General features: G+C 42.2%; 1 protein-coding gene across 1 annotated transcript in view; it reads left to right on the top strand.

The window, feature by feature from the left end:
• Positions 1 to 216: 216 nt before the first annotated feature.
• Positions 217 to 24,786, top strand: part of LOC106563218 (leucine-rich repeat transmembrane neuronal protein 4) — a 160,163-nt gene continuing 135,593 nt past the window's right edge. The window contains exons 1-2 of the mRNA XM_014128576.3: positions 217 to 917; positions 13,991 to 15,546. Of these exons, the coding sequence (XP_013984051.1) occupies positions 914 to 917; positions 13,991 to 15,546 (1,560 nt within the window). The 5' untranslated portion in view covers positions 217 to 913. The remainder of the gene's footprint in view (positions 918 to 13,990; positions 15,547 to 24,786) is intronic.

The raw sequence follows: 24,786 nt of genomic DNA on the forward strand, positions 1-24,786 counted from the left end.
AGAGAATGTCCCTTTCTCTCTGTCAATATTTTTGCTACATGCTACTTTCAACATATACACAGTCGGCAGAGACGTGTACTGTCTGCTGAGGGAGAGCCGAGGGAAATATATATTTATGCGGGGGCTATTCTCTCACCAGAAGAGGGCATTCCGATTCTGCCTGAAAAAGTTGCCGTGATACGCGCGGAAGTGTTAACTACTCAAACGCTTGCACTTGTGTTCTATTTGCTTTCAGCGACGAGGAGAGATAATAGAGGTGAAAGGGGGAATGTTCATCCTGAATGATTTTGGTTTGTTTACCGAGTTAAACTACCGTTAGCGGACCCTTTGAATTTTCCTCTGATCAGGTAAAGCTTCTTTAGGTGTGAATTCCCTGTCAGTCATCGCAAGATTTATATGTCGCTTTTCACTGGGGAGATCTTCTGGTGTTCACAAAGCCTCTTGAGCAAATCGTTGTTTGCGCTTCATGCGATAATGGATGGATAGAGAGTGATGAGAAAGTATCAACTGGAATCTTTGAACTGTCACGCTTATTTTTGGATTGTCATTTATGACTTGGATGTGGCATTGTTTACTCTCTGTGGCGCTGTTGATATTGGACCCAACAATTTTACGCGGGAATTGTGTGCACGGATATGATAGAAAACTAGATCGGGATTTTCGTCTGTCGTTGGGAATAGTGAGAAATGTTCCATGGTGAAACTAAGGGATTGACACACGGATACCCCTCTGACTCGCTTAAATTCCGGGGTCAGCGACGGGCAGGTGCGTGTTGGAATCGGCGGCTGCGCGCAGTGACTGGGGTCGTGGATTAGAACCACACCGTTTGAGGAGAGCGCGTGTCATGCGGACTCGGGTGTCGCACGCTGGAAGGCTTTAAAACCTGTGGTCAGGAGCTGACAGATAAGCGGATATGGGTAAGTAGGCTATATGTGCCTGTAAATGTATCATATCTGCTTCATGTAGGGAAAACGAGAGTAAGCTAATGCGTATTTTGCCTAAAATTCACTCACACAATGCCAGTAGTGCAAAAAGATCTGGGATGTTCAGATAAAAAAATATATATATTATTGCAATTTCGAGATTTCACAAAGCATTGTTAATTTGTAAGTGTTATAAAACAAATTCAGCACACTCTTATTGTTTTGAATAGCCATGATGTGCCCAAAACAGACAACAGTCACAGAGCTGCAATACGGGTCGTTTTTTCTATCTCCTTGCGGTATTACATGCGATTAATGTCTTTGTGAGATTAACAATTGGACACAACAAATACTCAAATATTCCGTTCTAGTTTAGCCTGTGATTGCATCGGAAATAACTGTTCCGTTTACAAAAAGCTCTATAGTCGAATGCATCCGTTCATTAGCTTATGTCTGCAGCCTCCTATTTTTTCTTTACTGCTTTAAGAAGCAGACTGAATCCGGATCATTGATTGGGACTGGAATGCTAATCATGTTTTATGTTGGATGCAAGTCAACTTCACAAAGCGTGGTCCTGCATAATTATCGACAACCCGTTCATGGTTGTGTTTTCCTTCATTTAGTGATCTAAACGTGTCAGTGGTAGCCTATGTCCAACAATAACTGAGAACAGATCATTTGAGTTTCATGAGTATATATGTGTTTTGTATTTGTATTATTGTGGATACCCATTAGCTACTGCTTTGCAGCAGCTACTCTGCCTGGGGTCCTGCAAAATTAAGGCAGTTATTCACAATTAAAAACATTACATTACATTTCACAACTGATTTCACAACAGATTAAGTGTGTGCACTCAGGCCGCTACTCTACCACTACATACTACAACACAAAATCCATGTACGTGTGTATAGTGCGTATGTTATCATGTGTGAGTGTGTATGCTTGTGTCTGTTTCTCTTCACAGTCCCCGCTGATCCATAAGGTGTATTTTTATCTGTTATAAGCTGTATTTTTTTATCTGTAGGTCGATACATTAAGCTACATGCAGATTAATTACGCAGATAAGAATTGATCTCATGAGTAAAGTTTATTTTGCTTTGCAATATCAAATCATAAATATAGGCTTGTCGTGTGTGCACCTGCTGGTTGTTAAGCGGTGAAGACAGTCTGTTATGTCGTCTCTTGCTCTTTGGTCGTTGAGAGACGATTGGGAAGCATTTCTGTTATTTGACCTGGCATCTACAATAGGCTTAATGAATGCAATTTGGAGCGCGAACAGCCTGCAAATCGTGCATCAAATTGTGTGAGCATGTTCGCTCAAGTGTGTGTGTGTGTGTGTGTGTGTTCGGTGCGTGTGTCTATGCATGTGGTGCTTGAGTTTCTGAGTATTTAAATCGTCAGTATGTTTGTGTTGACAGTTCATTTAGGCCTACGTGTTTTTCTCTCTGTCTTTGCTACCTCTGTTATTGTCGCCCGAGGTATAGCCTAATCTCCACAGCCTTTATTTAACTTACACAGATGGCCAAGTGCACTGGCTATGCAGTGCCATTAATTGTAAGGTGGCACGATGTATCGACCTACAGTAGGCTACTGCACTGCATCGATACATTGTTTACCTAAAGGAACATTGGAATCAAAGAGCCATTGAAATATCCATTGACTCAGTTTTAAATTGTACAATTGCTCTGAAATAACAATAATAATAATTCTAAATGCTCACATATAAATATGACTACAAATTATTTAATAGTTAGTTTTGCACTAGCCTGTCCACTCTTAGAAAAAAAAAGATTCTGGATAGAACCAATAAGGGTTCTATTGCTTGCTTCATATATGGCACCCCTAAAGGTTCTATATAGGACCCTTTTATAGGGTGCTTTGATCAGAACCCCAGGGGTTCTTCACCTGAACCATAATTGGTTCCATATAGAAGCCTTGGGTACCATATAGGGTTTTATATGGAACCAATTTCAGTTCTATATAGAACCTTTAGGGGTGCCATATATGAAGCAAGCATTGAACCCTTTTTGGTTATATCTAGAACCTTTTCTCTAAGAGTTTAGTCTATATAGATATAGCTTGAGCACTTGGAATTGCTAATGACAATGCAGGATGGATTGCATTGATCGTGCTTTTTCTCTCTTCCTTAGGCAACAGGCAAAATACCCATATACTTGTATTTTAATGCATCGTTTCCTGTTTTTTGTTTGTCTGTTTGTTTGTTTTCTATGAATAAGCTTTTCAATCCAACCTGGTCTCAGAGCATTTCATATTATTCTGTATGTAAATCCGAGACACTCCATTTAGTGTGATATGTCACGTTTCATATGGTATGTATTAATTTGTGGATGTCCATCACCCGTTTCATATGATTTGTTACTAATTACAACTCACATTATATGTTCTGAATTTGCAAAACGTACAATATTTGACAAATTTGCAAAACATACTATACAAATTAGCGAAACCTATGATATCTTACTAATTTTAACTAGGTGGCTAACATTAGCTAGCTGGCTAACATTAGCTAGACTAAGGATTAGGGTTAGTGGTTAGGGTTAAGTTTAGGAGTTAGGTTAAGGTGTTAGGGTTAGGGGAAGGATTAGCTAAAAGGGTTAAGATTAGGGTTATTTAAAAGGGTTAAGGTTAGGGAAAGGGTTAGCTAAAAGGGTTAGGGTTAGGGAAAGGATTAGCTAAAAGGGTTAGGGTTAGGGAAGGGTTATCTAAAAGGGAAAGGGTTAAGGAAAAGCTTATCTAAAAGGGTTAGGGTTAGGGAAAGGGTTAGCTAAAAGGGTTAGGGAAAGGGTTAGCTAAAAGGGTTAGGGAAGGGTTATCTAAAAGGGTTAGGGTTAGGGAAAGGGTTAGCTAAAAGGGTTAGGGAAAGGGTTAGCTAAAAGGGTTAGGGAAGGGTTATCTAAAAGGGTTAGGGTTAGGGAAAGGGTTATATAAAAGGGTTAGGGTTAAGGAAAGGGTTATCTAAAAGGGTTAGGGTTAGGGAAGGGTTAGGGTTATCTAAAAGGGTTAGGGTTAGGGAAAAGGTTAGCTAAAAGGGTTAGGGTTAGGGAAAGGGTTAGCTAAAAGGGTTAGGATTAGGGTTAGGGAAGGGTTATCTAAAAGGGTTAGGGTTAGGGAAAGGGTTAGCTAAAAGGGTTAAGGTTAGGGTTAATGTTATTTAAAAGGGCTAGGGTTAGGGAAGGGTTATGTAAAAGGGTTAGGGTTAGCGAAAGGGTTATCTAAAAGGGTTAGGGTTAGGGAAAGGGTTAGCTAAAAGGGTTAGGGTTAGTGTTAGGGAAAGGGTTAGCTAAAAGGGTTAAGGTTAGGGTTAATCTAAAAGGGTTAGGGTTAGGGAAGGGTTATCTAAAAGGGTTAGGGTTAGGGAAAAGGTTAGCTAAAAGGGTTAAGGTTAGGGTTAAGGTTATTTAAATGGGTTAGGGTTAGGGAAGGGTTATCTAAAAGGGTTAGGATTAGGAAAGGGTTATCTAAAAGGGTTAGGGTTAGGGAAAGGGTTAGCTAAAAGGGTTAAGGTTAGGGTTAAGGTTATTTAAAAGGGTTAGGGTTAGGGAAGGGTTATCTAAAAGGGTTAGGATTAGGAAAGGGTTATCTAAAAGGGTTAGGGTTAGGGTTAATCTAAAAGGGTTAGGGTTAGGGAAGGGTTATCTAAAAGGGTTAGGGTTAGGGTTATCTAAAAGGGTTAGGGTTAGGGAAGGGTTATCTAAAGGGGTTAGGGTTAGGGAAAGGGTTAGCTAAAAGGGTTAAGGTTAGGGTTAAGGTTATTTAAATGGGTTAGGGTTAGGGAAGGGTTATCTAAAAGGGTTAGGGTTAGGAAAGGGTTATCTAAAAGGGTTAGGGTTAAGGAAAGGGTTATCTAAAAGGGTTAGGGATAGGGAAAGGGTTAGCTAAAAGGGTTAGTGTTAGGTTAGGGAAAGGGTTAGCTAAAAGGGTTAAGGTTAGTGTTAGGGTTAGGGCTATCTAAAAGGGTTAGGGTTATCTAAAAAGGTTAGGGTTAGGGAAGGGTTAGGGTTATCTAAAAGGGTTAGGGTTAGGGAAATGGTTATCTAAAAGGGTTAGGGTTAGGGAAAAGGTTAGCTAAAAGGCTTAGGGTTAGGGTTAGGGGAAGGGTTAGCTAACATGCTAAGTAGTTGCAAAATAGCTAAAAAGTAGTAAGTAGTTGAAAAGTTGCTAATTAGCAAAAATGCAAAAGTTGTTCGTGATGAGATTCGACCTTGCAACATTTATGTTGCTAGACATTCTCAGTTTTTCCCTACCCATCAACCCTGACCAACCACCCTACTATCGTTTTTGCCTTAAGTAACCATCTGTCTTATGTAACCATACCAAACATAACATTTGCTATGTTATGTCTAGTCTATGAGACCAGGCTGTTTCATCATGTCCCCCATTTGCACAACATACTTGCCAGATTGCAATACAATATTTCAACCACTAGTAGATGCATATGTATGGTCTAAAGTTTATGGGGTGGAGAGCACATTCTCTCATCAAGTACATTTTTTATCAATGCCAACTTTTGTGTGAACTGGCGCACGCACATTTTGGGGTAAATTTTGTATGTATGCTCGGTTGAGGCCCCTGGGGCCTCATTTATGAAAGGGGTGTGGGCACATAAAAGACTCTAAAACTTGTGTGCGCCAGTTTTCCCGCGAAGGTTTTGAACTTGATGGGAAGTATGCATATCTCCACGCAAATCTCAAACCATGCGTGCACACAACTTCTAGAAGGTTGATCTACTGTATTGCAAGAAATAGGCTTATTGTTCGTTTGGGGAAATGGGAGGTGTTTGATGCACAGGAATTATAATAATGGTATGCTAATAAAAGCATTAGATAATGACCTGATGCTAAAACAGATGCATTTGTCATTGGTAAAGTGTTTGCATAGCAGCATGTCGTCTAATATGTTTATTTAACTTTTATTTATTAACTTTTATTACTCCTTTTCTGACATAACTGGTTTAAATTATTCCCACTACAGAAATAGTAGGCTACCATTTATCAATCGCTCATTCAATAGCAAAGCATGCTCGAAAGTACTGTACACGGAACGAGAATATAAATGCAACATGTTACAATTTCCAAGATTTAACTGAGTTACAGTTCATATAAGGAAATCAGTCAATATAAATATATTCATTAGGCCTAAATCTATGGATTTCACATGACTGGGAATACAGATATGCATCTGTTGGTCACAGACATCTTAAAAAAAAGGTAGGGGCGTAGATCAGAAAACCAGTCAGTATCTGGTGTGACCACCATTTTCCTAATGCAGCGCGACACATCTCCTTCACACAGAGTTGATCAGGCGGTTGATTGTGGCCTGTGGAATATTGTCCCACTCCTCTTCAATGGCTGTACGAAGTTGTTGGAAATTGACGGGAACTGGAACACGCTGTCATACATGTCGATCCAGAGCAAGCCAAACATGCTCAATGGGTGGCATGTGTGGTGAGTTTACAGTGGAAGAACTGGGACATTTTCAGCTTCCAGGAATTGTGTATAGATCCTTGTGACTTGCATTATCATACTGAAACATGAGGTGATATCGGCAGATGAATGGCACGACAATGGGTCTCAGGATCTTGTCACGGTATCTCTGTCCATTCAAATTGCCATCTATAAAATGCAATTATGTTCGTTGTCCATAGCTTATGCCTACCCATACCATAACCCGTGGGGTACTCTGTTCACAGCGATGACAGCAAACCGATCACCCACACAACGCCATACATGCTGTCTGCCATCTGCCCAGTAAAGTTGAACCGGAATTCATTCGTGAAGAGCACACTTCTCCAGCGTGCCAGTGGCCATAGAAGGTGAGTATTTGCCGACTGAAGTCGGTTACGATAGTCAGGTCAAGACCCTGGTGAGGACAACGAGCATGCAGTTGAGATTCTCTGAGACAGTTTCTGACAGTTTGTACAGAAATGATTTGGTTGTGCAAACCCACATTTTCATCCGCTGTCCCTCTGGCTGGTCTCAGATGATCCCGCAGTGGCCATCGAAGGTGAGCATTTACCCACTGAAGTTGGTTACGACGCCGAACTGCAGTCAGGTCAAGACCCTGATGAGGACGATGAGCATGTAGATGAGCTTCCTTGAAACGGTTTCTGACAGTTTAGTGCAGAAATGATTCGGTTGTGCAAACCCACATTTTCAAATGCTGTCTGGGTGGCTGGTCTCAGACGATCGCACAGGAGGTCCTGGGCTGGTTACACGTGGTCTGCGGCTGTAAGGCTGGTTGGACGTACTGCCACATTCTCTAAAACAACGTTGGAGGTGGCTTATGGTAGAGAAGTGAACATTCAATTCTCTAGCAACAGCTCTGGAGGACATTCCTGCAGTCAGTATGCCAACTGAAAGCTCCCTCAAAACTTGAGACATCTTTGTTCCAAGTATCTTGGCAAAGGAGAAATGCTCACTCTCAGGGATGTAATCAAATTTGTGCGCAAAATATGAGAGAAATAAGCCATTTGTGCATTTGGAACATCTTTTAATTCAGCTCATGAAACATGGGACCAACACTTTACATGTTGTGTTAATATTTTTGTTCAGTGTAAATAGAACTGTAAATTGACAGTATGTGACAGTATGGGTTGGCTACTGTTTTGCTGTGCGATAGGTTTAGGAGCACGACATCAAAGCCTATTTAATTTCAGAGCCTGTAGGCTACAAAGGCAGTATAGAAAAACCCAATCATGTATTGATAAACAAAATGTTGAATAACAATTTGTCTTTCGCATAGAAGTGTGGGTTGTAGCATTTACTTTTAATTTGTTTGAAAGGACAATCAATCTTGTAGAATGTGCAGCCAATGTTTGGAACTCGCTAAGCAGCATGCATTTTATATTTGGATAAGTCACAACAACGTTCTGCCCACACCTCTACAGAAATGTGATCAAATTTGCCATAGAGTTTTTTTGGGGGGGGAACTTCCATAGCCCAGTTCCACATCTCCAAATCATACAGCAAATACATTTTTTTTTATTAACAAAAAAGGTGAATGGAGGGCGTTTTCCAGTCGAGGTTGTAGCGCTCGTTTTACAACCGCACACATAATATGGCTCTGATTTATCAATGAATACATGCCTGTATGTTGCATGTGACAGTTTGATAAATAACAATAATTTGTTGCGCACGCAAATCCTAGAACCTCCACGTACGCCAGAATTTAGTAAGAAATGTACACATGGTTGATAAATGAGGCCCCTGGAGAGGGCAGCAGGGCAGGGGTGGCTCTGAGAGAGGATGTGACAGAGTCATCAATAGTGTTGTGAGTGCTGGGGGTTGATTGGTTATTCTCAGTCACTCCACCCTGACGGAACCCTTCCCGCCAGGGGAAATCAGAAAACAGACACAAGGACAAAACAACTCTACACTAGCACACGTCTCTGTGTGCGTGCACGCGCATTTGGATACTGGTGTATTGAGGAGAATCCAACACAAACTTTCTCTTCATCCAGTTGCCCTTGTTTGTACTGTAGACCACCTACTTCAGTAACTGCAAATAGCCAATGTATCTGCTCTGCATTTCTGGGATTACACAAAGACATCTGCGTATCCTCAGAACATTCAGGCAATACACACAGGACAGGAAGCGCTGGTTCCCAAGCACCAGGGAAATGGGACTGCTTTGGCTGGCTAGTATTCATCTCAATGTTAATTGGAGACTAATAGGATGGCTTAGGCTGGTCTGAGGGGACGTCCTTCCCTAAGCGTTATGCTCGTGTCCAGACACAATGTGGGCTGCGCCTGATAGCAGTTTTGTTAATGGCACAAAACACAACAATGAGCCACTTGGGTGTTAAAAAATCAGAGCGTAGTGCATATTTGCCAAGCTATGATTTATTTATCTTGACAGTAGGTCAGCTGTGTGCTCTTCCTCTCATTCTTTGTTAAAGTTTAAAAAGAAAAGGATCCATATCCCTTCCATCGTAGTTGTATTGTAGTAGTCTTAGTAGTAGGGGCAGTAGTATTGGTAGTAGCAGAAGCAGAGATATTCTGTTATTATAAGGGGATAAGTAGTAAATTGACTTATACAGTTAATCCTAGCATGGTAATCACAATAAAAAGCAAAGGTGTACCAAGGATATGGGGAACAAACCAATGATTGGAACATGGATGATTATGGCTATGCAGTTCAAAGGAAAAAAATAAGTCTAACAACTGAAGTGGTAATGGGAGCGCGTTAGGAATGAAGAGGTGATATATAGTTATTTGTCTGATATGGTAACCATGGTAATGATAAGGGAAGTATGGTAGAGAGGTGGTAATCGATACACACAGCTCATGAGTGACACCTCTGTAGGCGACCTATGTTCCTCTCTGAATAAGATAAGAGGATATGAGGAGAGGAAGATGGCTTAGTGAATCATTAGTGCACAGAGTGCTCATTAAACCCCACATAGTGTCAGTCAGGGCATAAAGGTGCCTAATGAAGAAGGCTCAAGCTAAAGTATGTAGCTCACAAGCTATGTTAGTAAAGCTGCACATCTCTTAGGAGGATGTGTAAATGTACACTAAATCTGATGAACACACAATTCGTTTAAGCTGCCCACAATGTATCACGTGAAAGACATGGAAAAACATGCAATGACATTTTCTTTACAGTAAATTAACAATGTTGTGTTCTATAATGTTGACTTGCCTAATTAGAGCAAAAAAAATACAAAACTGTTAGTTTTTGAAATACAGGAATATACATTTTTGTTGTTGTTCTGTTGTACTGATATTGTAACAAATTTGACATGAGTAAAAAAACACTGCAGATAGAGAAATCATGTGTTAAGCTTTTGACCAGCATTTTCTTGTTAGTAATTAATCTACTAGACTAGAGACTAACTAAAGACTATCTAAAGAAAACGAAAACACACACATACAGAGAATCAATCAATAAAATGTATTTTATAAACCCTTTTTACATCAGCAGTTGTCACAAAGTGCTTACAGTGCATTCGGAAAGTATTCAGATCCTTTTTCCACATTTTGTTGCATTACAGCCTAATTCTAACAAACAGTTTTTTTATCAATCTACACACAATACCCCATAATGCCAAAGCAACATTTTCTTTAGATTTTTTTAGATTTATTATGCAAATTCATTTAAAAAAAAATATTTAATATCACATTTACGTAAGTATTCAGACTCATTACTCATTACTTTGGCAGCAATTAAAGCCTCACGTCTTCTTGGGTATGATGCTACTTACTAGCTTGGCACACCTGTATTTGGGGAGTTTCTCCCATTCTTCTCTGCAGATCCTCTCAATCTCTGTTAGGTTGGATGGGGAGCGTCACTGCAGGTCTCTCCAGAGATGTTTGATCGGGTTCAAGTCCGGGCTCTGGCTGGGCAACTCAAGGACATTCAGAGACTTGTCTCGCTGTCTTGGCTGTGTGCTTAGGGTCATTGTCCTGTTGGAAGGTGAACCTTCGCCACAGTCTGAGCACTCTGGAGCAGATTTTCATCAAGGAAGAAGGATGTTTGCTCTTTGGGGTTTTAAGCTGGGTATCTGTATACTGTACATTAATACTATATGCCTATGGATTCTTGAAGAGTAAATCAATTATTTGTGCCTCATAAGCTTAGATCAACTGTCTTACCTCATCAGAACCCAAAATATAAGCTTGTTTTACACCAGTGTTTGTAATTAAAAAAAAATGGAAACAAACACTGTAGGCTCAAAATATGCTTTAAACTATACATTTGATATCATGGATGAATTTGAGAGTGGTTTCATTTCTCCAGGCCCGTTCCTCAGCTTTTTACAAAAAGAGGGGTGATTGCTTTGTTATTGTTTCAACTAAGAATTTTAGCTTTAAGCCTCAAGTACCGTCAAAGGCATTTTATTCTATCTCACTGATACTCTGTTCATCATTTGTTCAGTTTTGCAACACATCTGAAACTTTAGCATGCAGACACCATCACTGTCACATTTCCCATCATAGAGGAACATCTAGGATGATTGGAGTGTCACACTAACCACATTTCCTTCCACGGTTTTTATGTGAGTAAAGTCATACCGTGTAAAAAAAATAAAAATCACGACAGCTGTAATGGAAACTTTCAGTACAGTTTGATAAATGCTGATATACACTGTAATTTGTTCTTTCGACATGGTGGGATATTTTTGTGTCGGTAAAAACAATTATGCAAGAAATGGCGGTGGAAATGCCTTTATGTGCAAATATTGATATAATAACCATTATATTGAAGTAAACTTGGAGTCAAGTGATGATATGGTGTGTGGTCCACCTACTACGAATGGGGAAACCATGCAGTTTATTAGGCTACAGATGAAATAAATGATGATGTACTTCACAGGGTGGTGAAAGTGCATGGTGATGAGCTTGATGGTCCTTTACAATAAATATATCGTAAATATATTATTCTAGTGACATGATGATCGATGCTTAATATTCTCACTCTTATCCATAATCATTTCATCATGTAGACTAGCCTACCCACACAGCCTACTTGCAGTGTATCTGTGAGCTGTTGGCTAGAGCGCAAGTGCCAAGACCAGAGTAGGCATATTTGCTATTTTATTATTTTTTATTTAACTAGGCAACTTTTAACACAACAGTTTTTGTGACAAAACTTTAGAGTTAAAAATGCAATGGAAATGCATTGAACTTTAGATTTTTATTAGGTACATGAAAACTTAAGCGGAAAAGTACATTTTGTGTGCACTACGTCAGCACGCACAGATTTTTCTCCTAAACATGTCTGTTTGGTGGAAACACTACAGGTGGGAAAATACGCATATTTTCTTAATGATGATTATTTTTTTTTATATTGGCATGAAAATCTGTCGCCAACCTAGCTTATGACATACATGTGATAACCAATTAAACACAACTATGGGCTATATTAAACCACACATTCATCCTACCTTTTGATTAAAGGATGTTAAGCAGGTATTACAGGGGTTTAGCCCAGAGAAAAGAGCACACAACCAGTGGATGCACTCCTCAAGAGGAAATCAATGCATCTTAATGACAGATCGTTAGTGACTCTGTAAGGGGAGTGCTTTTAATGGAAACAGCTCACTCTCACCTACGGACAAAGACCGATTGCACTGGGCACACACTGGTTGAATCAACGTTGTTTCCATGTAATTTCAATGAAATTACGTTGAACCAACATGGAATAGACATTGAATTGACGTCTAGGCCCAGTGGGATATCAAACCTGGCTACAGTTTACTGACCGATTCTCATTATCACCATCAGTGGTTCAATAGTCTGCATCTGCAGTATTTCTTCTACATCATTTCTAGTCCCAAGTAGCAGTAACATTATATCTAAGGACACAGCACAGCATGATCAGATAAATGTTTTTGTCTGTACTTATATTCAAATGGTTAGTGCTCATGTACTGGTAACTACCAACAGAAAGTGTCTTAATAGGGCGTTCGGCCAACACGAGCCAGAAACAGCTTCAATGCACCTTGGCATCGATTCTACAAGTGTCTGGAACTATATTGGAGGGATGCGACACCATTTTTCCAGGAGAAATTCCATCATTTTGGTGTATTGTTGATGGTGGTAGAAAACGCTGTCTAAGGGCCACTCCAGAATCTCCCATAAGTGTTCAGTTGGGTTGAGATCTGACGACTGAGACAGCCATGGCATATGGTTTACAGAATTTTCATGCTCATCAAACCATTCAGTGACCACTCGTGCCCTGTGGATGGGGGCATTGTCATCCTATGGGGGCATATCCATGGTAGCCAAAATAATGGCCTGCCCAGCATTTTTATACATCAAATAAAATAAAATGTTATTTGTCACATGCGCCGAATACAACAGGTATAGACTTTACCATGTAATGCTTACTTACGAGCACTTTTCTGGAATGGCCCTTAGACAGCGTTATACAAGGAGTACCGGTACTGAGTCAATGTGCAGGGGTACGAGATAGTTGAGGTAATATATAGAGTACATGTACTGTAGGTAGGGGTAAAAGTGACTAGTCATTCAGGATAGATAATAATGTGAAGAGTGTGAAAGTGTGTCAGTGTGAGTGTGTGGGGCGTCAATATGCATGTGTGTGAGAGTATGTAGTGTGTGTGTGTGTATTGGAGTATCGGTGTGGTGTGGGTGTGAGTGTATGGGTAGAGTCCAGTGAGTGTGCATAGAGCCAGTGCAAGTGGGTCAGTGCAAATAAAAAGGGGGTCAATGTAAATAGTCCGGGTGGCCATTTGATTAACTGTTCAGCAGTCTTATTGCTTGGTAGTATAAGCTGTTCAGGAGCCTTTTGTTCCCAGACTTGGCGTTCCGGTACCGCGGTAGCAGAGAGAACAATCTATGACTTGGGTGGCTGAAGTATTTGACTTTTTTTTTTACATGACCCTAATCATGGTGGGATGTTAATTGCTGAATTAACTCAGGAACCACACCTGTGTGGAAGCACCTGCTTTCAATACACTTTGTATCCCTCATATCCCTCAAGTGTTTCCATTATTTTGGCACTTACAGAACATTTATGTATGTTGCTTGTGCACAGCAGAATTATTTATCTCCATAGAGTTTCTAGAGAGCTGACTCTCTTTATTTGAACTTGGTGGAAGACAACACCATGATTTACTCAGACCCCTTAACTACTCTGTTATGGTTCAATGTGAAGTGGCTAAATTCTAAATTGATACTCCTCCGGATTTGTATACACAACCACCAGCTCCTGAATGTTAATTTGCTGGGAGCCGGCTTGCTTTTATGACTTCTCTTGTTTGCCTTAAGCACTGTGGCGGCTTGTGGGAAGACTAAATTCAGACAGAGACAGGTTGCAGTTAAAACCAAATTAAAACCACAATTTTCTTTACCTGTTGAATACATTATATGTGAACAGTAAGCAGGTAGTGGTAGTCTTGGGTGCTGATGAATAATTGACCCACATGGTTGATAATAACATGGACCATCATTGCCACCCACATTTAACGTGACAGATGGGTTGTTGTTAGATGCTTTCAGTAAAAAGTGATATTCTCTCTCTCTCTCTCTCAATCTGTCTCTCTCAATCTGTCTCTCTCAATCTGTTCCTCTCTGCAGGCTCTGCTATGCGGCGCCGCTGGCTGATGGTACCGCTGCTCATGCAGGTGTGGCTGGCTGCATCTCCATCCCTCAGCGAGCGCCCATGCCCCAAAAGCTGTCGCTGCGATGGGAAAATCGTCTACTGTGAGTCAAGCGCCTTTCGTGATGTCCCCAAGAACCTCTCAGGGGGCTGCCAAGGCCTGTCCTTACGTTACAACAGTCTGGCCAGTCTCAGAGCCGGACAGTTTGTGGGCCTCAACCAGCTCATCTGGCTCTACTTGGACCACAACTACATTGCCTCTGTGGACGTACTGGCTTTCCAAGGCGTTCGGAGGCTCAAGGAGCTGATCCTGAGTTCCAACAAGATCACAATGCTCCACAACACCACTTTCCACCCTATACCCAACCTCCGCAACCTGGACCTGTCTTACAACAAACTGGCGGCCCTGCAGCCGGGCCAGTTCCAGGGCCTCCGCAAGCTCCTCAGCCTGCACATGCGCTCCAACTCCTTGAAGAGCATCCCCGTGCGTCTGTTCCAGGACTGCAGAAACCTGGAGTTCCTGGACCTGGGCTACAACCGCCTGCGCAGCATCACCCGCAATGCCTTTTCAGGCCTGCTGAAGCTGACTGAGCTGCACCTGGAGCACAACCAGTTCTCTAAGATCAACTTCTCCCACTTCCCACGCCTCTACAACCTGCGGGCCCTGTACCTGCAGTGGAACCGCATCCGCTCCATGAGCCAGGGCCTCACCTGGACCTGGACCTCCCTGCAGAAGCTGGACCTGTCTGGTAATGATCTGCAAGAGGTGGATGCTACGGTCTACCAATGCCTGCCCAACCTTCAAACACTCAATCTCGATTCCAACAAACTGACCAACGTGTCCCAGGAGACCGTGTCGGCCTGGATCTCCCTGACCACCATCAGCCTGGCGGGAAATGTGTGGGACTGTGGCCCTGTGATCTGCCCCCTGGTGGTCTGGCTGAGGAACTTCAAGGGGAACAAGGAGACCACCATGATCTGCGCCGCCCCAAAGGAGGCCCAAGGTGAGAAGGTCATGGATGCCATAGACACCCATGGTGTGTGTCGGGCTACCGCCATCACACCCCTCACAGCCAGCACCACCCCCTCTAAAGGCCCAGACCAGACAGAACGCCACCCAGCCTACCCCACGCCCCACACCGGATCTGGGAAGAGGGGAGAGGGATCCAGAGGTGGCCCTACATCTTCAGCTGTCACCCCGCCCATGGAACCACCACCTGAGCATGAGTTTGAGCCTGTGTCCTTTCACAAGATTGTGGCGGGGAGCGTTGCTCTCTTTTTGTCTGTGGCGATGATCCTGTTGGTGATCTACGTGTCGTGGAAGCGCTATCCCAGCAGCGTCAAGCAGCTGCAGGAGCACTCTGCCGCAGCTCGCAAACGGCGGAAAAAAGCCAGAGAGACAGAGCACACGCTGAGCTCCCCACTGCAGGAGTACTATGTGGACTACAAGCCCACCAATTCGGAGGCCATGGACGTGCTTGTCAACGGGACTGGATCCTGCACCTGCACCATCTCAGGCTCCAGGGAATGCGAGGTATGAACCACACCATCCTCTACCCCTCCTAAATAAATCTCTTCCACAGCGAGGCTACCTGAGGTAAATTCTTACACTGCTTTTGATAGATATTAACATCTGTGGCTTTTACTTTAGTATCTCCCCTCTTGGATTGACTGTATCTGTTTTTAGAGGTTAGGAATGGTGTGTTGTGACGGGTAGCAGTTACGAGTTGCTTTGGGATCGCTTTGGGATTTCCTTGAGTAGTTTTCATTGTGTTCAAAGAAGAGTTTCGGTATTCACTTACACTCTTGTCTCTGTTGAGAGGAAAAAATGTTTGATGTAAAATTGTGTTGAAACACAAATAAGTACAACCAATTACATTTACGATCCTGAATAATACCACTAGCTTAAAGTGTGCTGCTGGCTTTTTGTGATAAGTGCTAACTTTTTTCCATGAATTCTGAGAGGTAGTTTCAATTGCTTATTTAGGTGCAGGTTTTTTTCTCCAAAATGGCAAAGGCATTGTTTTGTGTGTGTTTACCTTATCTCGGGTCTGTTTTTGATGAGCCACTTTGTTCAGATTCGTCCCTTCACACATGTTCGGGATGCTAATGGTCACTGTTGTGACAGCAAAGAGGTTCAAACTCCATTGATGACTTCATCTTATTCCTGATATAGCAATGATACAATGTATTTCCATCTTTGCCTCTCTTTCTTCATCTTACATTCATAATTACAGGTGTAAGTTACACACACTCACACAGGCCGTGTCCGTAGTCTTGCCTACTACTTACTAAAATGACATACTGTGTGCTAATACTTTTTAAAAGGCACTGTTTAGTTTAACAAATGCAGTAAGCAACATATCTCAGCATACTGTACTAGACTCATCTACACTGATAATGAGTCATCTAATGAACAAGTTGCGTTTATTCCAGCCATTGGTTCATTTTGGTACAGCATGTCACCTTACAGTGAGGGAAAAAAGTATTTCATCCCCTGCTGATTTTGTACGTTTGCCCACTGACAAAGAAATGATCAGTCTATAATTTTGATGGTGAACAGTGAGAGACAGAATAACAACAACAGAAATCCAGAAAAACGCATGTCAAAAATGTTATAAATTGATTTGCATTTTAATGAGGGAAATAAGTATTTGACCAACCTCTCAATCAGAAAGATTTCTGGCTCCCAGGTGTCTTTTATACAGGTAACGAGCTGAGATTAGGAGCACACTCTTAAAGGGAGTGCTCCTAATCTCAGCTTGTTACCTGTATAAAAGACACCTGTCCACAGAAGCAATCAATCAATCAGATTCCAAACTCTCCACCATGGCCAAGACCAAAGAGCTCTCCAAGGATGCCAGGGACAAGATTGTAGACCTACATAAGGCTGGAATGGGCTACAAGACCATTGCCAAGCAGCTTGGTGAGAAGGTGACAACAGTTGGTGCGATTATTCGCAAATGGAAGAAACACAAAATAACTGCCAATCTCCCTTGGCCTGGGGCTCCATGCAAGGTCTCACCTCGAGGAGTTGCAATGATCATGAGAACGGTGAGGAATCAGCCCAGAACTACACGGGAGGATCTTGTCAATGATCTCAAGTCAGCTGGGACCATAGTCACCAAGAAAACAATTGGTAACACACTACGCCGTGAAGGACTGAAATCCTGCAGTGCCCGCAAGGTCCCCCTGCTCAAGAAAGCACATATACATGCCCGTCTGAAGTTTGTCAATGAACATCTGAATGATTCAGAGGACAACTGGGTGAAAGTGTTGTGGTCAGATGAGACCAAAATGGAGCTCTTTGGCATCAACTCAACTCGCCGTGTTTGGAGGAGGAATGCTGCCTATGACCCCAAGAACACCATCCCCACCGTCAAACATGTAGGTGGAAACATTATGCTTTGCGGGTGTTTTTCTGCTAAGGGGACAGGACAACTTCACCGCATCAAAGGGACGATGGACGGGGCCATGTACCGTCAACTCTTGGGTGAGAACCTCCTTCCCTCAGCCAGGGCATTGAAAATGGGTCGTGGATGGGTATTCCAGCATGACAATGACCCAAAACACATGGCCAAGGCAACAAAGGACTGGCTCAAGAAGAAGCACATTAAGGTCCTGGAGTGGCCTAGCCAGTCTACAGACCTTAATCCCATAGAAAATCTGTGGAAGGAGCCAAACGTCAGCCTCGAAACCGTAATGACTTGGAGAAGATCTGCAAAGAGGAGTGGGACAAAATCCCTCCTGAAATGTGTGCAAACCTGGTGTCCAACTATGAGAAACGTCTGAACTCTGTGATTGCCAACAAGGGTTTTGCCACCAAGTACTAATTCATGTTTTGCAGAGGGGTCAAATACTTATTTCCCTCATTAAAATGTAAATCAATTTATAGCATTTTTGACATGCGTTTTTCTGGATTTTTGTTGTTGTTATTCTGTCTCTCACTGTTCATATAAACCTACCATTAAAATTATAGACTGATCATTTCTTTGTCAGTGGGCAAACGTACAAAATCAGTAGGGGATCAAATACTTTTTTCCCTCACTGTATGTGATTATCAGCTGTTGTCAAACACGCTTGGGTCTAGAAAGATGATTCTCTTCCTCAATAGTCAGCAGCAAATTCTAGTAGATGAAAGCCGAAATGAGTATGACATTCTGGCAATTAAAGCATACAACATTTTGTAAATGTCACATACTACAAGACGTTCTATTTTCACAAACCCCAAATGCCTACTATTTAGAACGCAAGCGCAGGTTTCAGACATGGCCACACACGGCCTGACAGCCACATCACACACACACACACACACACACACACACCCCAAACCCCTCCCCACAAACAAACACACACACACACATTATAGTGAAAACAAAAAAGGGGCCAACCCAGCTCTGAAACATCACAAAGCATTTTAACCTTACTATAAAACGCTTACCTTATTATAAAATGCATAGCTAGCTGCTCTATAGTATGAGTCACTAAGCCTGTCTAAAGTATGATGTAGGACTGCAACATTTCAATTTCCAGCAACATGTCCTCTAAACAAAATAGACAAATAACACACACTACACACACCACACAACACACACCACACTGTGGTACGTGTACTACTGCAAAGATGCAGTGTCTGAAACTCCCATAAGGAGTGCCACTGCTTGGGAATGTTTAAAATTAAAATAAACAAATGTCCAGTTCTTTTTTGACAACATGGCAGAGTCTCAACAGAGATAAACTAAGCATACATTTCATTGTAATTTAAAAGTTTCCATGAACTCCTACTGTCTGTTCTGTCCACTAAGTTGCACCATCTAAAAAAGGTTGGTTTATGTTTAGGATTGTATTATATATAATGTGTTGTTTCTCTCAGATAACTTGCATATGGCCTCAACTACGGATCTGAATAAACTGGTCTAAGATCAGTGTTCTCTGTGTTCAATGTGACCGTTAAGCTTTGATAATGCTAAGTGTCTTTTTGTATTCTGATGCTTGCCTTTGACAAACAAACAGTGTGTTTGTTTGTCTGTCTGTGTGTGGATTTTGTGGCTTTGGTGAGTTGGCCCACTCATATGCTTTTTTAAATACTTTGTTCCGCAAAATGTTAGCCTTACATGGTAGGTAATTGCTCAAAATGGGTCTTCAGCAAGTACAAAGTTAAAAGATACATTAATATTCCACTGTAATTTCAGGTTATTTTCCCCTTCTCCTTTTGGCAACTCTCATATTTATTCAGGCCTGAAAATGTGACAAGCAAAACAGTGTCTGCTAAAAGGATACAAAAACATCACATTAAAGTATAATGATACATTTTTCTAATGACATCGGGGTCTTCCCTGAGGTAAATGTATATTTATTTCTTATCAAAATCAAGGTCATAAAGTCAGATTGTGAATTGCTTGAAAGCCAATATACCTCAAACACTCTGAGGCTTGCCGGGGGCAAAAATATTCTAGAAAAACGTATAGATGCTAGTGTCTTCGACAATTAGGCATGCGTGGGACTTCAAACATTCACCGCTAGTGAGAGAACAACTCTCTCATCCTCCTAATCCTGTCTCTTACACACTGCGGTTCTGTGCCTTCGCCTTTCGCAGCGCTGTTTGATCCGTTCTTAATGAGGGTGTTAGGTCACCAATATAGCAATCACATTACCTGGAAAGGAAGCAAAGACTGCTCTCTTACTTGGCACTCTGCACTTATACTCTCTACCTTGCTATCTCTCCTTCTTTCTTTCTCTCCTTGTCCTCCTCATGTTATTATCTCTACATCTTCCGTTCTTATTCTCTTATTCTCTGGCCTTTTCTCCTTTTTTTCCTTTTAAAATATACTTATTTAACTTAAGCCTCTAAAGTTATTTTATAACATGATGGGCCACTATTCTCTAGTAATGTATATCCAACCCTAGGGTATGTATGTGTCCTGAATTTGTTTATTCCCTCTGCGGCACAGAGAATTGTAGCATATAGGTTTACTTGTATTTCCGTATTTATAAAATGCTATGTGTGTTTTCAGGTACTTTATGTTAATGGTTACTGTGTCAATGAATGTATGCGTTTCTTGCATGTGTTAGAACTTTTGATGCAGTTACGTATCTGTTTGCTTGCGATTGTAGTGCAGACCTTTGTCTTCTCCGGACAAAAATAACCTTGTCAGGTTATTGTGGCTGACGGTGCCATTAGAGGCATCCTGTGCTGGAGGCACAGCAGCCTGGAGAGCTGGGAGGCAGGCACAACAGACAGGCAGACAGGCAAGCTGGCAGGTAGGCAGATAGACAGCTGGAGATACTGGCAGAGGTCGGCTGGCAGGTAGGCAGCGAGATAGGCAGAGAGACAGGTAGAACAGGAGGCTGGCAGCAAGACAGGTGAAAGCAGGTAAGCTTGCAGGGCAGGATACATAGATGGTAGGGAACTTGACACACAGACAGGAAAGGCAGTTAGGCAGGCCGAGAAATCGGCAGCCATCCAGACTAGAAGATGGATTGGCAGGGCTGGGTCCACACAGACACGCAGACAGCTCTCCACAGACGGCTGTCCATCCTGTGATCACTGTCACCTTTTTTAGGGAGATCAGAGGTCTGTAGAGAAAAGTCCAGCAGATTGGCCTGTTTTTCTATGTGGCTGGACCAAACTGCAAGGCAAAAGTGGAAACAACAGAGATTAAGTATCCTATCAAACCAATATCAAATCCTTTTACCTAATTAAGACCGGGTCAATAAGTATGTCTGTAACTTATTGAGGCAAGCTGTGCTGAATATTTCATGATGTAACACACTACTACTCAGAGATTCACTTTTGAGGAATGCACTATATATTCAAAAGTATGTGGACACCCCTTCAAATGAGTGGATTTGGCTATTTCAGCCACACCCGTTGCTGACAGGTGTATAAAATCATGCACACAGCCATGCAATCTCCATAAACAAACAGTAGCAGTAGAATGGCATTACTGAAGAGCTCATTGACTTTCAACGTGGCACCTTCATAAGATGCCACCTTTCCAACAAGTCAGTTTGTCAAATGTCTACCCTGCTAGAGTAGCTGTCAACTGTAGGTGCTGTTATTGTGAAGTGAAAATGTCTAGGAGCAACAACGGCTCAGCCGCGAAGTGGTAGGCCACGCAAGCTCACAGAACAGGACCACTGAATGCTGAAGCGCATAGCATGTAAAAATCATCTCTCTTCGGTTACAACACTCACGACCGAGTTCTAAACTGACTCTGGAAGCAACATCAGCACAAGAACTGTTCACCAGGAGCTTCATGAAATGGGTATCCATGGCCGAGCAGCCGCACACAGGCCTAAGATCACCATGCGCATTGCCAAGCGTCGGCTGGAGTGGTGTAAAGCTCGCTGCCATTGGACTCTGGAGCAGTGGAAACGCGTTCTCTGGAGTGATGAATCACGCTTCACCATATGGCAGCCCGACAGATGAATCTGTGGTTTGGCGGGATATCAGGACAACGCTACCTACCCCAATGCATAGTACCAACTGTAAAGTTTGGTGGAGGAGGAATAATAGTCTGGGGCTGTTTTTCATGGTCCGGGCTAGGCCCTTTAGTCCCAGTGAAGGGAAATCTTAATGCTACAGCACACACATTCTAGACGATTCTGTGCTTCCAACTATGTGGCAACAATTTGCGGAAGGCCCTTTCCTGTTTCAGCATGACAATGCCCCCGTACACAAAGCGAGGTCCATACAGAAATGGTTTGTTGAGGGGCCTTCCGAGTGGTGCAGCGTTCTAAAGCACTGCATCGCATTGAATGGTGTTTCCTCTGACACGTTGGTGCGGCTGGCTTCTGGGTTAAGCATGTGGGTGTTAAGATGCGCCGTTTGGCGGGTCATGTTTCGGAGGATGCATGCCTTGACTTTTGCCTCCCGACAAGATTGAAATTGGGGGAAAAAGGGGGGGGGGGGGGAATCAATAAAAATACAAATAAATGGTTTGTCGAGATCGGTGTGGAAGAACTTCACTGGCCTGCACAGAGCCCTGACCTCAACCCCATCGAACACCTTTGGGATGAATTCGAACGCAGACTGCGAGCCAGGCCTATTCACCTAACATCAGTGCCCGACCTCACGAAAGCTCTTGTCGCTGAATGGAAGCAGGTGTCCGCAGCAACATCTAGTGGAAAACCTTCCCAGAAGAGTGAAGGCTGTTATAGCAGCAAAGGGGGGACCAAGTCCATATTAATGCTCATGATTTTGGAATGAGATGTTCGACGAACATGTGTCCGCATACTTTTGGTCATGTAGTGTATATAGTTTAATTCATGCTTTCCTGCTTATGGCGTACGACACAGTTTCACAGTTCATATACCTTCTTCCTGTGCTTAAGTGTGTGTTTCTGCTTAACTGCATGTGCAGGATATGTACATGTGGGCACATACAAGTAACCTTTGGCTCATGCTAGGCTATTCTTTGAGGTCTCATATCTTAGTTTCTTTTTTACCCTTTTCCCATGCTTCTTCAAGCACACATCATGTTTAGTTAATTATCAATCTATCTTTAGCCTCAGCCAGGCTCCTGCTCTATGGCAGTACTGTTACTGCTGCTGCTGCTGTTGCATAGACTCTAATGCCGTTTGGCTGCATTCCACTGCAGGAAAATGCATGCCACTCATGATTGATGAGCTCTATTCTCCCATGCCGTGGTTTAGTATTCCACCCTCACATGTCCAGCGTACAGCCTTTTCACTTCAGAGGGACAGGATAGATTCAAACACGTGTTTGAAGTCATTTACCATCTCAACAACCTGTGTTTTCATCATTGTCATGCATCCCAAGTGTTGACTGGCATGGGTGGGTGCAAGAGAGCGAGAGATGGGGGAGGGAGGGAGGTAGAGAGAAGCGATGGAGGCATGACAGAGAGACAGAGCGAGAGAGAGCATGATAGAGAGGGTTCGATGAGGGAGCGTGGGCACTCACCCACACACCTTCTCTAGAGTTATCTGGCCCATGAAGCAACCCTGAGAGCACAGCTTGACATAAATGTAATATATTCTATGTCCGTCTTTCACTTTGAAATATTATGTTCCCTTTCATCGATTAGATTAGCAAGGTAATAAAAGGTCTTCATTGACAAAATCAGCAATGGATATGTTTGGGATTGATTGTGCCATGACGCCAGCAAGGACACTTATGGACCAGAGCCCCTACATCCAACTCATTGATCGCCTCTTGGAAGATCATAATTATTGATTATAAGGATACATAATGCAGAATTCCACTCAGCCTCTTTTCGTGATTTCAATCACGTTTATCATTGTGGGACAGAAATTACGGTAACTATACTTGGAAATCTGTCCAGAACCAGCTATTCGTAACCATGGTTGTGACTCCACTCTTTGAGGGTGTTTCAGTGGGAGTTGGGATATGCAAAAAACACATTGTCCATTTCACACATGCATATAATATACACTTGTACATGTGTGAAACAGGACAAATACAAGCACCCACCAAATGATGACGATGATTATTATTATAACTTATGGGAATGTATGTGGAGATTTTCTTAAAATGAGCCTCCATACCCACTGACCTCTACGGGGAATATATCCCACAATGCCCCTCTCATGGTGTCATCTGGTACTTTCTGATTGTTTTTGCATCAGTGGCCAATCAATCATGCTTCATTTCCATTGATATAGATATAATACCAGCAGCTGTTTAGCCTTTGATGGCTGCATCTGTAGAGGGTATAGAGTTTGTAGAGTCTCACTCTGAAGGGATGGGGCTTCTGCTTTCTCATTTCAGACCATTCATCAGTCCATTCAAGTGACTGTACTGTATGTCCTGTTAAGATCAGTGGACATGTTGCCTTTTGCTTTGGGTTGTTACTATCTAAAGTGGGACGCTTTCCAAAATGCAGCGTAATCAGTGCAAAGGGGGGCTGCACTTTTAATCAGACTATGCCACACACTACTTTGAGTCTATTTCTCTTAGGCTTAAATCTCTCTCCTTCTCTCTCTCATTTAATGCATTTCTGAATTGCTACTGTAGCTTCTCTCCACTGACACATTTCAGCTGGCTCCCATTTTACAAGATAGTGAGATTCATATGGTCATAATGCCTTGAGTTATGTCTTTGCACACTCAGGAGGGTAAGAGAAACGGCTATTTTCTAATGTAAGCCTGTGACTAGTGTGGATGTCCTTGTGGTTTTGACCCAAGGATGTGGCCCAGTGGCAGCTACACTGGCATTTCCATGTCAGAGCAGAGATAAACCAACCACTTTCACATTAAAGGATTAGGTAGATAATACTGTTAGTTTTTTTTCTATTGTTTTAATCAAGGCCCACTACTTCCATTTGCACATAATAATGGGCATGTTAAAGGCAGTAATCAACAGTCAGTGGAATAACCAGATTTAGTTTGACCGCTGTAGATGATGAAAGTGGATTAATCCGTGCGGTAGACAGTGCAGTGCTTGAGTGAGATTAAAACTGGCGACTTCAATCTGGCTATCAGTTGAAGCGTGAATTACATCAATAATAAATTTAAAAAACACCCCCCAAAAATATATAGGTCAGCATGGATAGAATGTAGGACAGAGAAAGGAAAATGTACTTTCATTGGTAAATGGTGAGTGCCTATAGTTTAATTAGTTAAAACCTCCTTCCTGCAAACGTTTTAAATCCTGTCTCACAGAAATACCGGCAGAACAATTTCCAAATAAATTTTAACATGTTTTAGCTGTTGTATCTGCATTTCTGGTTAAAAATAAAGTTTTAAAAGTTTTAAAGTGATTATGTTTACCAGTTCATTCATTCTGCTTC

The sequence above is a fragment of the Salmo salar genome, chromosome 11 (genome assembly GCF_965601325.2).
Source record: "Salmo salar chromosome 11, fSalSal1, whole genome shotgun sequence".
Taxonomy (NCBI): domain Eukaryota; kingdom Metazoa; phylum Chordata; class Actinopteri; order Salmoniformes; family Salmonidae; genus Salmo; species Salmo salar.